At 45.8% G+C, this 18222-nt stretch overlaps 1 protein-coding gene across 7 annotated transcripts in view; it reads left to right on the plus strand.

The window, feature by feature from the left end:
- ZNF827 (zinc finger protein 827) overlaps window positions 1-18222 on the plus strand; it is a 193467-nt gene that overhangs the window by 45974 nt on the left and 129271 nt on the right. For all 7 annotated transcript variants that reach the window (XM_015475366.3, XM_059876244.1, XM_059876239.1 and 4 more), the window contains exons 3-4: window positions 2831-3003; window positions 8726-9206. In XM_015475366.3, the coding sequence (XP_015330852.2) occupies window positions 2831-3003; window positions 8726-9206 (654 nt within the window). The remainder of the gene's footprint in view (window positions 1-2830; window positions 3004-8725; window positions 9207-18222) is intronic.

Here is an 18222-nt window from a genome sequence, read left to right on the forward strand (position 1 = left end):
GTTCTGTGATGAGACCCATCACAAGTAGAATTTCCAGACTTGAGGGATATGTTTTCAGATAGAGAATTCTTTTTCAAGGTCCTTCGTTATGCTAACCAATATTGCCTACACCTATAAGCAATGTAAAAACAGCATCTTTGGAATGCCCTGGCTTTATTCCAGAACTCTTCTGATTCCATCCATTTTAAGTGGTTCTTTGCATGTGGAGATTCAGTTGACTCCATGAATAAATAATAAGATTATTTAAAGGTTTACACTTGGAAATATTTCCTTTTAAAATTATAAAAGTCATGTATATATTAAAAAAATTCGAATAGTACAGAGGAATATACAATGAAAACAAGTTTCGCACCACGATCCCTTCCTTTTAATCCACAGTCCTTTAAAATGAACTGCTTAATGATTTCCTATGTACATTTCTAGATAATTCTCATACAGATAAAAAGATTATCATTTTTTGTTTCATTTATTCATCTCATTCTTCCTATTTCTCTTTTTTCTTTTTTGCCCAAGTATTTAAAAGCAAATCCCAGACCTCATATTCATTTGCTTGCAAGTATTTACATATACATAAGGAGTTTAAGGGGCTTCCTTGGTGGCTCAGAGGGTAAAGAATCCACATGCAGTGTGGGAGACCTGGGTTTGATCGCTGGGTTGGGAAGATCCCCTGGAGAAGGGCATGGCAACCCACTATAGTAGTCTCGCCTGGAGAATCCCCATGGACAGAGGAGCCTGGTGGGCTACAGTCCATGGTCGAAAAGAGTCAGACATGACTAAGCAAGTAAGCACAGCACATAAGGACTTTAAGGGCTTCCCTGGTAGCTTCCCCGGTAAAGAATCTACTTGCCCATGCCTGCCTATGCAGGAGATGCTGGTTTGATCCTTGGGTCAGGAAGATCTCCCAGAGGAGAATGAAATGGCAACCCACTCCAGTATTCTTGCCTGGGAATTCCCATGGACAGTAGAGCCTAGTGGGCATTAATCTATGGGGTCCCAAGTTGATCACGACTTAGCGGCTAAACCTCCTCCACCACCACCACCACCACCAAAGACTTTAAAAATGCATAGTCACAATAACTGGTATTACATGTAATAGGATCAACAATTGTTATATGATATTATGGAACACCCGGGCTATAATCAGTATTTTCTTAATTATCTCAAAAGTGTCCGTTTATCATTGTTTCATTCAAATCGGGAGCAGAAATAAGCTTCACACCTTGCATTTGCTTTATCTGTCTCTTAAGTGTCTTTTCATCTATAACCTCTTCCCTTTTTAAAATGCCAGTTACTTGTTGAAGAAACTGGGTCATCTGTTCCATAGAATGTCCCACATTCTGAATTTGGCTGATTCCATCCCTCTTGGTGTGTTTAACTTTTTTTTTTTTTTATTATTAAAACCACCTGTATTTCCAGGAAACTCAATAGTTATCTAGAAGCTTGATTAAATATTTTGTAAGAATATTTCATACATGGATTATCAAAGGGCACCCAATGTGCATCCATTCTTAGTGATGCTGAGATTGAGTAATGGTTTTCTGGGTGTTGTCAGCTTGATACATCCTTTATAAAGTCCCCTATCAACCTTTCACCTAGTGGTCTGAGCAGCAATTGGTTCCTATTTTCTAGAGAATAAAAATAAAGTCCTTCTAGACTTATAGTTTCAATTCTTGCTTTATCCACTAACTACTATCTTGGACATGTTTCTGTATCAGCATCTATTGATCTAATTTATTTTTTTAAATGGGCTTCTTACATTTTATTTCATGAGTGTATTACAATGTATTTAACCAGTTTGGAAATGTTTCTGATCCCTCATGAAGAGAAAGCCTGAGACCTTAATTCTGTTTTTATTTCCTCTATTCCCAAATAGCAGAGGCTCGTGTGACCCTGTGCAGTATAAATTGGTAGACCAGAAGTGTAGCGGTGTAGTGTCACAGCAGACACCCTCCCCTGTGGGGCGGGTGGAGGAGTGATCCCTGCTTTCCTTGCAGGAAGTACTTGGTTTGTTTGCTTTCCTGAAAAATGGAAGCATTTGCGGCCGCCTGATTGTAGCTTTTCCCAAAGTGGGCGGTGGGCCCCAGGCTCCACAGAGCAGGGCAGCACACCTTGGTGGCCAGTGGAGGGTCAAAAATAAGAGAGTGACAGCCTCTGACCGTAAGGCCCCCAGTGGCCAAACTGGCAGCAGCATCTGCCCAAGCCATCACGGCACAAGTCAGCCTGAAGTTTGTCTCCATTAGGGTTTGGTGTGCGAGGTTTACGATGGCTCTTTGGTTTCCAGCGTGGTGTTATTCTCAGTCCCTTTGACTTGTCTTTATTTCTTGCCATTTTCCAAGTTCAGTAATTCCAATATGAACTCGAGTCTGGCACTTGCCTTCAGGAAAGCAAAGCCCTGGCTTCGGGTTTCTCTGGGCTGAGGTGTGGGATGCCTTCTGAAGTGCGGTGGGGTGGCCTCTGAAAGCAGGACTTTCCCAAGGCAGGATGAGCAGATTTTGAAAAAATGGAACCCAGGTGGAAGTCATGAGATGAACATAGCTTTCTACCTGCAGGAAAGCAGGAAGAAAGCTTCCTCATAGATAAAGTCTTGGAATGAGAAAAACAACTAACAAATGAAAATGGAAAAACCAAAAAAGACCTCCAAAACTCAAAACCAAAAAAAAAAAAAAAAGCCCAAACAAAAAACAACAAAACGGAAGGACAAGCAAAAAACCCTCCGCAACCCCCCAGTTCCGTGTTAGTTTTCTTTATAGAGCAGTGCATGTGAATTAGTGCTGGATGCAGTGTGCCTTTTTGTTTTCCTTAATTTTCCTGTCTTTCTCCTTCTCCCAAGCCTCAGAAGAGGAAAGCGGAAAGCCTTTCCAGTGTCCCATATGCGGTCTGGTTATAAAACGGAAGAGTTACTGGAAGCGGCACATGGTGATTCACACAGGTTTAAAAAGTCATCAGTGTCCGCTCTGTCCGTTCCGATGTGCTCGCAAGGACAATCTCAAATCCCACATGAAGGTAAGCCCCCCGCGGACGGGCCCGAAGACGAGGCAGGCACAGCCAGGGCCCTCGCACCAGCCGGGGTCTGAGCTCGGGGTCGTAAAGTAGAGTGCGATGCGGATAAAAGGATCCATGTTGGAAAGGATCTCGTTATAAGTGTCCTCATGTCCACTGGACAGCCCAGAACTTAAAGGCAGAGAGCAGCTTCAGCAGCCAGATAATATACGTCGTGTAGAACCATCCCTTCCTACTGGGGATCGGCAGCCTAACCTGGCCTTGCAAGGTGACACTTTTGGAGGCACTCGGAGCAAAACTTGGGAGGAATAAGGGTTCAGGAAGAGCTGTTGGACCTGCCCCTCTTCCGGGAGGGAGCGCCCTCTTCTGTTGCTTCAAACCCAGAGGCACAACCACACACGTCGTACAGGAAGTGTGAGGAAGTTGAAAGTCATCTGGGCTTTAACTTCCACGCTGTGGCAGGCTTGGGGGCCATTCCTGACAAAACTGGGTCCCCTTGAGGTGTCATAATTCCCGGGGTCACACTTAGCAAACACTGGAAGATATTTTTTTCAGTGTCTATTAGGGACAGCTGGGGGGCTTACGCCTGTACCGACATAGAGGGAATGGTCTAGACTGCCTGCCACTCTCAAGTGAGCTGGGGGAAAACTTAGGCAGCTAGCAGTCTTTTTAGCAGACTCTATTAATGCTAATTTTGTCTGAAATGCAAAGAGATCCAGTATCTGAGAAGCAAGAGATCAGAAGAGCATGGGCTTTTGATTTTGACAAGCCTGCCTTTAAACCTTATTGCGCAACTTACTAGCTAAGTGGCTGTGAGCAAATGCGTCTTTGGACTCAATTTTCTCAGCTGTTAAATGGGAATAGTTATGTCCATCTGGAAGGGATATCATTAATATTTAAGGAAATAATGGCGAAGTATTCCACACAGAAATGTGCAGTGGTAGCTTTTTGATAACCATCATTTTTACTGATATTTGCAGTAGTCTGGCTGTTAACATTATTTGTAAAGTGTCTACTATCCTGCCATAGAAAGTGTAATGTGTAATGTAAAGTGTAACATGATGAGATAGTTGCTTTTCTCAAATTCTTGCAGTTTCATACTTCTGAATAGATCAGGAATCATTGTTTAGACTGTAGATATAAAAGGAGTGTGATTAGACAGAGCCTCTACTGACATTAGGAAATAACTTGGAAAGTTAAAAAAAAAAAACCAACCATAATATAACTTGTTTTCTACCCTTTGTCTTTGTCCCTGGGGAGTATAACATGCCCTTCATCATCAGAATCCATTTAACCAGGGGTTCTGGTTGGTAGAATTCTACTGAGCCGACTCAGGTTTTGTACTTGAAACCTCTTCATCCTCTGTCACCTCTTCTCAAAGTAAAATCTTGTATTTTACACCGGCGTAAGTGGAGAAGGAGACTTTCAAAGAAGTGCCTTTAAAACTAAAATTTGCTTCCGTTACTGTGCCCTTACACTCAGGTTTAGAAATCAGGCCTGGCAAATTTAAAGCTTCAGTGAGCAGGAAACTTGCATCAGGCCTGACACCTTGTAAGCCTGGTTTCAGCTCAGGGTCACTTAAAACAACCTATTTATAAACCCATGGGGGAAAAAAAAAAGCTGGGTTTTCAATAGCAGGAACTAGCGACCCTGAAACTGCAGGGAGATGAGAGGGGTGCCTTGGTGATACAGACGGTCGGCCACGACAGCATCACAGATGAGAGCAGCCAGGGCTCTGCAGGTCGTGGGGTCCTAGAACGCTTTCAGAACAAATCAATAACCAGTACAATGAAGCAGTTGTGTGAAGTGACTACTTTATTCAAACTCATGGTGTCCTAACCTGTTGAGCTTTTGAGGAGAGACGTGTAAGAAGGGCTCATGCAAGTTTAATTTCCTCAGATGGTGTACACTTTCTTTTCTGTTCTCCACCTCACTTTGGGCTCATGTTTTTTGCTTTCATCAAAGAATTCATGATTTAATTTTGATGAGATAGACTTTAATTTTGCTAGATTTTGAAACCATGGTCTACAGAGAAATATCATGGTGGTTTCCTTAGGAATAGATATTCTCTGCTCTGTTCCCCAGAGGCTATGTATGGTAGGAACAGATTTCCTAGAATGAATCCTGCCTCAGAAGCAGGGGCAGTATGGCCTAAAGGTTAATATCTCAAACCCCATGGTCAGGAAAACAAAAACAAAAAAGCCTTAGTTAGACTCTGAGTAGCTGTGGAGCTTTGGGTAAATCATTTAACCTCTCCAAGCCTCTGTTTCTGCTCTTGGAGATAGTAATTGTATGATATATCTCATGGAGTTGTTTTAAGGGTTAAATGAAATAATGGATATAAAGCACTTAATATGATGCCCAGCATGGAGGAGCCCTCAGTAAATGTGGCTACTATAGTAATTACTATCCAAAAGCCATCTGAATATATATTCACATTTACATTTGGAAATAAATCGATGACACGGCATAAAAGAATGACTCTAAATTTTATTGCTTTTCTCTCTTTGTGACACAAAGAGAATTTAGAAAAACTGATGAAAAGAATCTGAAATTGGCCCTTAATCCCATCACGTAGAAATAGCCATTATTACCATGCTAATCTGTAGCCTTCTGTATTTATTATAAAGATTTACTTAAGGAACAATGGGATTCTAAGGGATTTGTTCAACTGTAGTACTTATTGGGTTCTAGGCACTGTACATTTTCTGAAAGGCTGCCTTTTCTCCTTAATATATCATGCAAATATTTTTATGGCTTGCTTCGGAAGGAGCTTGTAAATGCCTCCAGCTTCCTCGGGGTTATCTTAGGTTTCCATTAAGTCTTTTACAACTTTCCTGGATGAGTGAGCATACAGGAATTCAATACGGAATTCATAAGATAAGGTGAGGAGGGCGGAGAACAGGAACACGGGTGAAGAAGCGGCCCGACGCGGGCAGGGGTCGGGGCGCCGACGTTTTCCAGTCTCAGGTGTGCCAGGCAAGGCGGTGACTGCTGGGCTCGCCCCCTCCCGGCCTGCCTGGTCCCCTGAGCAGGGCGAGTGATGGAGATGTTTTTCCCCAAACTGTCCGACTGCTGCAGAGGAGATGGACACCGTGATGCAGCAGTCTTTAAACTTCTTGCGGCGGTGACATGCGCTCTCTGTGTAGGGCGGCCAGCAGGCAGCCCATCTTTACGTGACCTGGAAAGAATGACACGCTTTAGTCAAGTGTTTCTTGACCGTAGCCGACCGAGAGCGATTTCGAAGGCAATGTCAGGCTAAAGAGAGTACAGATGATCCCAGAAGGGGCTTTTATTGTCGGGAGAGCAGGGGCGAGCCTTCCCTCCGAGGCCAAATGCGAACTCGTGCCCCTCTCGGCAGGTCTAGCCCAAATATAACGCTAAGTGTGACCGTCAGCACCACATCCACTGTTTTTCTTTTCCACACTCACTCGTTTTCCCGCAACTAAATATAGCCAAGCCAGGCTTGGATAGAAAAGGAGACATGCACGGGGCTTGGGCACAGACTCTTTTGAGTCCAGGGCTCCGTGTTGGATTTTAGAACCTGGACCCCATCCTTCTTCTTTTCCAGAAGCTGCTTCCGGAGCTTCGTTCTTGGATTAGCGCCTGTCCTCTGCCGGGGCAGTAGATGTCAGGACATTTCTGAAACGGGATCTATCCCACCACTCTGCTTCCGGGGATGGCGGAAGCTTTCTGCCTAGTGACCTTTACCACCTGGCTCCAGGGCGAGCCATGGGTGGCACCTGTCAGGGCTCCCTGGGGTTGTGACCGGAGGCCCCACAAGGTGCCAGCTCCCGCGTGAGCCGGGTCGAAGAGAGGGTGGGGAATGTTCCCGATTGTATGAGGGAGAAAGCAAGTGAACCCATCCTCTCCAGAGTGAAATCCTTTTGTTGTGAAAGAGCTGAGACAGTCCTCAGCCAGCAACAAGGGGTGTGTGCCACCCTCCAGCCTCTCCCCACCTGGCAGGCGGAAAGCCTTTTAATGAGCAAGGCTTTGCCGCAATTGAATTTAAGTGTATCTGGTTATTTCTTTGGAGAAATTCATGCTTTGGGGGACCCAGAGTCTCTTCTGTTGTTTTTTTCAAAAAGCCACAGTGGGGTGCTGTAGCGACGGGATCTCACCATTAACTTTTAATTTCTCTGCTTTTGTTGGTCACTGAACATTATTTAAAAGTATGTTTTGGCTGGTGAATAATGCTTTTGGATTGCACTCAGAATGCATAAACAGCTGTAGTAAAACTTGCTCTCTTAGAAAGGAAGCCCACGCAGAGGGGCCAGGTGGCCCAGTGGATTAAGGAACCTTTAACCTTCATTCGACCTAGGTTCAAATCCTGCCTAGACTCGGGGTTTGAATTCCATTCCCTCGTTTTTCCAAAAATCACACAGCTCCCCAAATCTTTTGGCCCAAATCTACACCATTGGCAGTTCCTGCTCGAGGGAGGGCCAGTCCTGAAATAGCAGGGTGGAGCAGGTCAGTGCTCAAGTACATTGGCAGAGATGAATGGGGAAGTTACAAGCTTACTAGCACCTGCCAGCTCCAAGCCTGGCTCAGGCCAATGCAATGATTTCCTCACTTTTTCAAGCCCTAAATTTGATCATGACAGGAAGGAAAGAAAAAAGTTTCTTCCCATTTTCACAGGTATTGTGCAGGCAAGGCTGGAACTGGGTTTCCAAGTCTGCATTCTTTCATTGTAGACGTGCCTATCTAGAGCCTGCTAGAAAGAACCATATTTGGCACCTCTGGTTTCATCTTGCTGAGACTGTTTGGTGGGCATCAGCCTCTGGTTTTCTTCCTCCTCTGCTCCTTCTTTTTTTTTTTTTTAGAAGCTGCCTATAGATAGCTTGAGGAATACAGTATGGAAGGGTGTCTTAGAAGCTTAGAGAGTTGTTTTTATTTATTATTTTTGTCCACATTGCACAGCATACGGGATCTTAGTTCCCTGACCAGAAATCAAACACATGCCCCTGCAGTGGGAGTGCGGATTCTTAACCCCTTGACCACCAGGGAAGTCCCTCCCCGTCTGCTTTGTTTATATGTCCTTTTGCTCCGGCCACGTGCTCCAGGGTCTCAATTTCTCTATGAAACGGGAATGCCCTGGAGGCATTATTTTCCACAGTCTTAATTACCTAGAGAAGCATTTTTGGAAGTGGAAATTATGTTTGCAAAGCATAACTACTTCTCTGGGTGGTAATAATTGGGTCCATGCAGCATATTATATTGTGAGAGGAATTACTTGACAGGGTACCTCTTTTGACCCCCCAACTAGTAATTACGTAAGTTCCAGTTGTGCTGGGTTTATAAAGTTTTCTTTGAAGACATCAGCGGAGATGAGATGACTAGAACATGAAGAGGATTCTACCCTAGACAGCCTCCGTGGGCAGACAGCGTCCCCGGTTGACTTGAATGTGGATCTACTAACAGGCTCTTAACCTGTGTGGACCCGCTCTGTGTTTAGGGATGACCCTCATGACCTGAGGCACACAATGAAGCGCTCCTCTGGTGATATGGTTCCCTGGGCCAGGAAGGGAATGGCAGCCCCGTTCCAGTATCCTTGTCTGGAGAATCCCACGGACAGAGGAGCCTGGCGGGCTACGGTCCACAGGGTCGCAAAGAGTCAGACGTGACCGAGCAGCTAAGCGATGCAAAAATGCAAAGGGTGGAGGTAGAGCAGGGCGTTCTCGGTCGGCACGCAGCAGCCAGCTCACTGTTGTTGCTTCTCCGTCAGGTTCATCAGCACCAGGACCGGGGAGAGACCTTTCAGTGCCAGCTCTGCCCTTTCACTTCCTCCCGCCACTTCAGCCTGAAGCTGCACATGCGTTGCCATCAGCACTTCCTGAGGACAGAAGCCAAGGTGAAGGAGGAGACCCCAGACCCCGAGGCCAAGGGGCCTCCCCACCTCAGTGACAGTGCCTGCCTGGGGCAGCAAAGGGAAGGAGGAGGGACAGAGCTAGTGGGGACCATGATGAAGTCCAGCACTCCAGAGAGGACTAGCCAGGGTGGGGCTGGCGTCTCACCTTTGCTGGTGAAGGAGGAGCCCAAGGAAGATAACGGCCTGCCAACCTCCTTTCCTCTGAATGCTACCGACAGGCCAGCCAACCACACAAAGCTGAGAGAGCCCTCCGAGTTCGCGGCCAACAGTGCGTCCGCGTTGTTCAGCCAGGACATCTCTGTTAAGATGGCGTCTGATTTTCTCATGAAGCTGTCAGGTACTTGAAGAGGGGTGTCCCCTCTCTCTCTCTTGTTTTCTATCTACCAGTATTCGTAGCTGTACAGTGAGCTGGTAGGACTAGGTGATGTCAAGGTTCCTCTAAATGACGATTGTCTGCACCCTGACACATTTTCTCCTTGAGACTTTTTTTTAACAGTCCTGTGGAAGAAGGCATGGCTATGGTTTGGGTCTCAAAACAACAGAGATTGTTGATTTCTTTCTAGTTTTCCCCTGTTGTGGGTCCTTGCTGTGGGGGACAGGTCGCATGGGAAGCCAGGTTGGTGACAGTTCTTTGTGTGACCTTGAGCCCTGTTTAACTTGTCTCTCCATTGACCTTAAGCCGTATTTAACTTTGTCTCTCCACTGGGCTCTTTAAAAGGGCTTGTACGGGACATCTTGCTTTGCGTATACTCAAGTTCTCGACTGCCTTGATGTAAAAGATTCTAAAGGACATACGCACAGAGTACTATTAGAAAAATTTTAGAGTTTTAAAATTTGAGCAGATGGTAAAATTAGCTTTAGGTTTTGTTTTTTCTAATGGAAAGTTTTTCATTGTGGTCAAAAAAAATACATGAAATTTGCCATTTTAACCATTTTCAGGTATACAGTGCCTTAGCATTAAGTACACTTACATTTTTGTGTAACCATCACTACCATCTGTCTTGAGAACTTTTTCATCCCCCCAAACTGAAGCCTCGTACCCATTAACCAAGAATTCTTCCCTCCGCTCTGCCCTGGTAATCATTATTCTACTTTCTGTCTCTATGAACATAACTACACTAGAAACCTCATGTAAAGTGGAATTTTAAAAAATTGTTAATATTCTTTTGTAGCTGCCTCAATGCTTTTTAGAAAGAAGTTGTAGTATGTCATAAAAATGTATTACTAATTGATACCACTTTCACCATCAAATTATACATGATGTTTCGTTTAGTGTTTCCCCTCCCCATTTCTTTAAGTTGTGGAATTGAATAGGGAGTGTCATGATGCCAAAGGAGCCCTGTTTTTCCTGACTTTTTTTGTGATGAGAAAACATGTTGTGGGCCTGTGCAGCTCCTCATTATATTTTTTAAAGAATGATTTTAAATTTTAAAAGAGATGTAGAGGGTGGGGAAAGGTCGGCAGAGAATTGGTTCTGTCTCTCAGTGAAGACGGCAGGCCCCACGATGATTTCCAAATGCCATTTCAGCTCTTTGGAGATTGACAATACCCTTTTAAATGGAGAATAATTGGTCACCACCTTCCTTTAAATGGACTGTGAGTCAAATTTCACTAAATGTCACCGCCAGGTGAATTAGAGGTTCTGCTTCACTCTGAAATCCCTTTGCTCAGTGACGCGTCAGTCAGGTCTTCTGGAATGTTCCCATCACCCCAGGTCTGTGCCCCTCAGGAGTGCTCAGGGCTGGTTGGAAGAAATAGGGAAGGGCAGGGGATGGAAGTGAGGCTTCGCGGAAAGAACAGAGATGGAGTGTCGCAGGGAGGCGCCCCACCCCACGCGACGGGTGAGCACACCCTACACCGATGGCCAAGTGTCAGGAAGTCAGGTGCCTGGACCGCGGCAACGAACAGCGACCTGCCCCTGCGTTCTCCTCTCCCGTCCCAGCCTAGGGAACATGTGCTCCTGAAGACTCTGCATCTTATATATAAACGTCTTTGGAGATGTGGGGAAAGTGTAGGCTTCTGGGTTTCGTTTTGCTGCAGAGCCTTCAGTTTTCACTTCTGGGAGAGCACTGGTTCTTTCTTGATAGTATGTCCCACCAATGTCAGAGCAAAAGGGGCTCCTTCTGTGGGCTCTTCTAGTGCTTCCTCGAGAGAAGGAATGCAGTGGTGGGCGTATTCACCTAGGATGGCTAAATGGGACATTTCCTTAATTAGCAGACAAGGGGGAAACCGGAGGGGTGAGTAGCTCGTAGGAAGAAGGTGCCTTCTTTACTCCAGGACTCCAGAAAGTTTTTAAATCTTGAGGAAGGTGAGAGAGGGTGGAGGAAGGCTTGCTAATACACGACTTCTGGTGGGCTTAGCTATGAGTGCCCCACATCAATCCGTAATTAGCTAGGGACGCAATCTCAGGGAGTGTAAGGTAAGACCTGTGACTGCTGAAAGCCAGGCTTGCAAACAGGAGAAACACAAGAGGAAAAGCCAGCCGGGAGGTTGGGGTGGAAAACCATGCACCCAGGCCTTCTCCTGTGATCTGTTTTCTCAGTCGGCTATTAACGGGGACTTGTTTACGGGTTTGGCAGTCGCAGTATTTACCGACTGATCAACGGGCATAAGAAAACAGATAACAAATGCACGCTGTTTATGCAAAAGGCCCGTGCAGCTATTTTATGGTGGCTTACTAGAGGTCCTGAAACCTGACTTGTGTGCACTGTTACCTAGCAACCTGTTACAAAGTCGCCGGGGAGTGAGATGCATCGGTAATTTTTTTGTGTGTGTGCATATTTGGATGTAAATGTAAACTTGGTGACAGTGCAGCGCAGCCCACGGGAGGAGAAGAGACGTGAAAAGGAAAGGAATACATTTTCGGGGGAGAGGGGACGATTATTATTTTTTTCTTCCACTTGCTCTCTGGTTGATCAGAGTCCTATAATTGATAGCGGTTCTCGCCGGGGTACTCCACCTGGCTGTGTCCGTGGCTGTGATCCCAGGACCAAAGGGCCAGACCCCAGGGAGCTGTGGCTGAGCTTCTGGCTCTTTCCCTTATCAGATGTCGGGTTAGCATCGGGCCTTGTCCCCCAGCCTCATAACGGTGCTATTGTTCTCGTCTTGAATTTTTGAGCCAGGCTCTGTGCGTGCACCTGCTGGGACCCTAGGGTGCAGCTGTTTGTGGACACCGGGGCTGGGAGCCTCTGCCAGCCACGTCACTGCAGAACCGGAGCACAGTGACAAATTCAAGCGTGTCCGTATCTTCTTGTTTTCAAAAGCGAGATGGAAAACACTTGATTCTTTCTTGCTTGGTGATTAAGGGGAGTCTTTTTTGCTCCTTCAACACACAAATGACTTTAAGGGAACCCAGGAGGATTAAAGGGCTTCCGAGGTGTCGCTAGGGGTAAAGAATATGCCTGCCAGTGCAGGTGATGCAAGAGAGTGGGTTTGATCCCTGGTTTGGGAAGATCCCCTTGGAGTAGGAAGTGACAACCCACTTCTGTATTCTTGCCTAGAGAATTCCATGGACAAAGGAGCCTGGCAGGCTACAGTCCATGGAACCACAGACTCGCTGTGCAACTAAACATGTACAGCAGTATTAAAAATCACTGGGGGGATGCTGTTTTAAGGGGACTCGAAGGCCACCCATCCCGATCCCCATTTTGAGGTTTCCCAGCGTCTGTGATTGTGAAATCAAACCCCTTCCCCAAACCATCCAGTCTTCTCCCGCCTGAGCCCACACTTAACATTCCTTAGTCCTTCGCGATTAATGTTTGCTAGGACCAAGGAGCTCAGCACTGTAACTGCCTCAGAGGAGAAGATGGGGCAGCCCTTGCTGATGGCTTTCTGGGATGATGGCAAAGATACTTATGAAAACTCTGCTCTGCGTTTCAGTCTAGGAGACAAGCCTTCGGGGGCTGCAGCCTGCATGTTTGCCCAGATCTCTCTGGGAATCCAGAAGACAGAGGCAGACTGTCTCATGTCAGGGCGAGGGCTTCAGTAGCCGCATGACTGGGGCTTTGCAAGGGAGAGGAGGTTAAATCCCTACAGTTGCTGTGCCATCTCTCCTTAGTCTAGCAGCAGTGCTCACCTTGACTGACATTAGACTCACCTGGGAAGCTTTTGTTTCTTACACGCCGGGGTCCAGCCCCACTGCCAGAAATTATGATTTAGTTGGTCTCGGACAGGACCTAAACATCGGTGTTTTCTTTAAAATCCTCAGATGATTCTAAAAATGCAGCAAGGCCTAGGGACCACTGATGTGGCAGCTGCGCTTGCTACCTGGCTTGTTGGTTTGTTTCCAGTACAGTTGTAGTTCTTTTCAGTACAGCTCTCTTCGCTCACTCTCTGTCCCAGACCATGAAAAGGGCCTGGTGCTGTGGGTTGGGTCAAGGTTGACCTGAACTGGAGGCCTGGCTGAGTCATGGTGATTGAGCCCCATTTTTCCCCTTGTGGGGCCACATGACAGGAGAATTAAAACAAGCATCTGGATGTTCTGCTAGAATTAGAAAATCTTGAGACTCATCTGTAACATCTAGGAACTGGGAGGATCGTCATTAGACGCCTGATTAAAAGTTGCCTGCTGTGGCCTTACATCACTTCTCTTTCTGAAAAACCACACTTTTCAAGATATCACATGTAAATCTAACTCTCCAAATTAGAACCAAGCAGTTGACAGAAACTTGGCACCTCAGTTGTTGGCTGGGAATATCTTTTTAATCTTCTTGTACTGGGTTTTTTGAAAATAAAAAGATACAAGTCATTTCAACTATTTTTAGTTTGGAAACTGGCCAAAGAAATGTTCTGTCTCCCGCATTCTATTAATTTCATAAAATTGAGGCTGAAAACATCTTAACCATGAGAGGTGGATTTCAGAAAGCAATGACTTGCAAATGAGTCCAAGCTGAATTGTTTCAAATGTGTTAGGAGCTCAGCGGTAAAATGGCCAAGGTTTTCTTGAATCAACAACGGGGAGCTGGTGAATGTTTGTGTTGTATCTTGTGGGTTCCCGTGGGCCTTTGCTGTGCCACCTCCATCTATTTCCCAGAATTTTATGCATCTGTAGTTACACTACGGTTTGTCTGTAAAGGGCAGCTCCTTATCCAGTGATACCTTTGTTTGTGCTGCCGAAGAAGGCGGGAGCCAGGAGATGCCTGGTAAACGAGGCATCCTTATTACCTGCTGACTCTGATTGGCTGTCAAACATCTTAGCATCTTTCTTCCAAAGAAAAGTCAGTTTTCTGCCATTCATGACCTCAGGTTTCACTGCCGTTAGCCGGAGCTCTCCCTATGCCTAAGTATGCCTTCCAGAAAGGTTTGTTTTGGGCAGCCTTCCTTTGCATCTTCAGTGTGGCCTTTCTTAACCCTGCCTGGCTTTTCTCACGATGAGCACTCAACTGATCATGTGACTAAAACTCCTCGTGTCAGAAGCCACTTTAAGGGGCCTCCCTCCGTGTTGAAATCCTGGATTTTACCGAACTGGGTGATTCATGTGAGAGAGAGTGTGTGGCTCTTTCCTGTTTTTCAGTGACTTGCAACTCCACGAGACAAGGGCTGATCTGAGTCACAGAAGGGAACAGGTGGTTGTTACAAGAAAATGGGGCCTGGAGTCACACACTCACGTGCTCAGGCTTCCAGGGATGGAGGATTTGTGACACTGATTAATTGTTTAAGGTTTTTCCTGAAGAGTCAGTTGCTTAGTGCCTTGTTATTGTTGCTGTTCAGTTGCTAAGTCACATCCGACTCTTTGCGACCCCACCAGGCTCTTCCGTCCTCCGCTGTCTTCTGGAGTTTGCTCAAACTCCTGTCCATTGAGTCAGTGATGCTAGTTAGTTAGCACAGCGCCTGCTCCAAGCCGCTGAACCCACTTGAACTTCTAACAACCCTAGAGGAAGGCACTATTAGTGTTCCCATTGTACAGATGAAAACTGAGAAACGGGCTAAGACACTGGGTCATGTTTACACAGCTAATGAGAGCTGCGACTGGGGTTCCAATCCAGGCAGTCAGGCTCCAGCATCCCCTCTGCCAAATCACTAAGAAGTGGTAAAACTGGAAGTTGGCTCTGTCCTCTGTCCTTGTTGTAGAGTCAGAGGCCCCAGCAAGGGAGCCGTTCTCAGAATCTCATACGTCAGAAATTGTGCTAAGGCTTTTAGGCTTCTCACGCATTGTTTAGTGCAAATAGAGCAGTGATGGTAAGGCCAGTTGCAGTATACCTTCAAATACAGTTATCTTGTAACAAGCATGTACTTGGGGAAATCAAGACGGCAAGTCAGCAGCATAGAGGCGCTGCCACTGGAATCCAGACGTTTCTTTCCTCACTGTGCTGGATAAGGTTTACCTCATCTTAGAATTGTCCACAGAGTAATTTGGTATCTTGATAGACTTGGGAAAGTTGATCAAAGTCTGTATTTCTGCAAAACTGAATCCAGGTCATTTTCTGCCTTCCTTCAGAAGTCACGTTTTCTTCTACTCACTACTGTTGTTACTCCTGTTGCTGCTTCTACTATTATCATCCTGAGCCTTATTACTGATCAGATGGGTTTGCAGTAAGCCAGGCACTGTGCCAACAACTCGATGTAATTTCTCAGTTAACCCTCCCAATAGCCCAATTTATGTTAAACCTATTTTATAGACGAGGAAGCTGAGGCTTAGAAAGTTTCAGGAGCAAGGGATAGAGCAAACTGCCTAACGGCAAAGCTTGGCTCCTGAGCACTTAATGAGCTATTACCTAATTTTTTTTTTCTCAGTTGAGCGAAGTGTCTTTTGACCTCCGTCTGCTTTACTGTTTATTTTCCTTGGCTTCAAACCATGGCATCCTTTTTAATGCATGCTAATTCAGCCACTAATCTGGTTAAATTTTTTGCGTCTTCAAAATACACCCACACCCGTCCCTTGGAGGGCAGCCTCCCCGGGGGTCGTCACCCTCACACGTAATCAGCTTGCCCCTCCAGCTCCCTCCCTGATGCCTCTCGCCACCCCAGGAGCATCCCCCTTCCAGGCTGCCAAGGCGTTAATGGACCCTTCCAATACTTCTGACGTCAGGTTGTGCCCAAGCCTGGCTCCTTTCTACTGAGCAACTGTATCCCCTCTACTCTTAAGAAAAATGCTGAGTCTTCACCAGCTCATAGACACATCCCATCATTTCCATTTACCTGCCTTCACTCATGTTCCATGAGTCTGGTCATTTGAACCATGGAGTTCCATGTATCCTTCTCCTGTTAGATAAAAGGGAGGGGGGAGGTTCTAGAAAGAATAATATTATTAAAACTAAAATAACTAGGAAATTCCCTGGTGGTCCAGCAGTTAGGAATCTGAGCTTCCACTGCAGGGGGCACAGGTTTGATCCCTGGTTGAGGAACAGAGATCCTCACAAAAAAAAGAAAAAAGAAGAAAACTAGTTTAATGCACCTCTGACCCCCAGTGGTTCTGTATCTTTGTAGACAATCTCTAGCAATATTGAGCCTCCTTGCTGTAATACCTGCCCCTACCGTCCCTGCCCCAATTCTGCTCATTGTGCTGTCGCCTCCTCCGAGTCTTAAGACCCAGGTTGATACTTGTATTATTGACTGTGTCTTAGTCTTGCCTCTTCGACTCTGAAACTCTGTTTCAGATTGCTGGGCGGGGTGGTGGGGGGTGGGCAGTGTTCAGGAAGAGATAATATTTCCTTTTTAATGTCTTTATCTTTGTACAGTATCATCCACAGAGCATTCTGTGGTAGATGATAAGAAAGATATTTCATGAGTTATATCTATTCTGGAAGTCATGTTTTCAGAGGTTGTGTACAAAAAAGATCTTCACGACCCAGATAATCATGATGGTGTGATCACTGACCTAGAGCCAGACATCCTGGAATCTGAAGTCAAGTGGGCCTTAAGCAGCATCACTACGAACAAAGCTAATGGAGGTGATGGAATTCCAGTTGAGCTATTTCAAATCCTGAAAGATGATGCTGTGAAAGTGCTGCGCTCAATATGCCAGCAAATTTGGAAAACTCAGCAGTGGCCACAGGTCTGGAAAAGGTCAGTTTTCATTCCAATCCCAAAGAAAGGCAATGCCAAAGAATGCTCAAACTACCGCACAATTGCACTAATTTCACACGCTAGTAAAGTAATGCTCAAAATTCTCCAAGCCAGGCTTCAGCAGTACATGAACCACGAACTTCCAGATGTTCAAGCTGGTTTTAGAAAAGGCAGAGGAACCAGAGATCAAATTGCCAACATCCGCTGGATCATCAAAAAAGCAAGAGAGTTCCAGAAAAACATCTATTTCTGCTTTATTGACTATGCCAAAGCCTTTGACTGTGTGGATCACAATAAACTGTGGAAAATTCTGAAAGAGATGGGCATACAGGCCACCTGACCTGCCTTTTGAGAAATTTGTATGCAGGTCAGGAAGCAACAGTTAGAATTGGACATGGAACAACAGACTGGTTCCAAATAGGAAAAGGAGTACGTCAAGGCTGTATATTGTCACCCTGCTTATTTAACTTATATGCAGAGTACATCATGAGAAATGCTGGGCTGGAAGAAGCACAAGCTGGAATCAAGATTGCCGGGAAGAAGTATCAATAACCTCAGATATGCAGATAATACCACCCTTATGGCAGAAAGTAAAGAGGAACTTAAAAAGCCTCTTGATGAAGGTGAAAGAGGAGAGTGAAAAAGTTGGCTTAAAACTCAGCATTCATAAAACGAAGATCATGGCATCTGGTCCCATCACTTCATGGGAAATAGATGGGGAAACAGTGGAAACAGTGTCAGACTTTATTTTTTTGGGGCTCCCAAATCACTGTAAATGGTGACTGCAGCCATGAAATTAAAAGACGCCTACTCCTTAGAAGAAAAGTTATGACCAACCTAGATAGCGTATTCGGAGAAGGCGATGGCACCCCACTCCAGTACTCTTGCCTGGAAAATCCCATGGACGGAGGAGCCCGGTAGGCTGCAGTCCATGGGGTTGCTCAGAGTCGGACAGGACTGAGTGACTTCACTTTCACTTTTCACCTTCATGCATTGGAGAAGGAAATGGCAACCCACTCCAGTATTCTTGCCTGGAGAATCCCAGGGACAGGGGAGCCTGCTGGGCTGCTGTCTATGGGGTCGCACAGAGTCGGACATGACTGAAGCGACTTAGCAGCAGCAGCAGATAGCATATTGAAAAGCAGAGACATTACTTTGCCAACAAAGGTCCGTCTAGTCAAGGCTATGGTTTTTCCAGTGGTCATGTATGGATGTGAGAGTTGGACTGTGAAGAAGGCTGAGCGCCGAAGAATTGATGCTTTTGAACTATAGTATTGGAGAAGACTCTTGAGAGTCCCTTGGACTGCAAGGAGATCCAACCAGTCCATTCTGAAGGAGATCAGCCCTGG

The sequence above is a fragment of the Bos taurus genome, chromosome 17, assembly GCF_002263795.3.
Source record: "Bos taurus isolate L1 Dominette 01449 registration number 42190680 breed Hereford chromosome 17, ARS-UCD2.0, whole genome shotgun sequence".
Classification (NCBI taxonomy): domain Eukaryota; kingdom Metazoa; phylum Chordata; class Mammalia; order Artiodactyla; family Bovidae; genus Bos; species Bos taurus.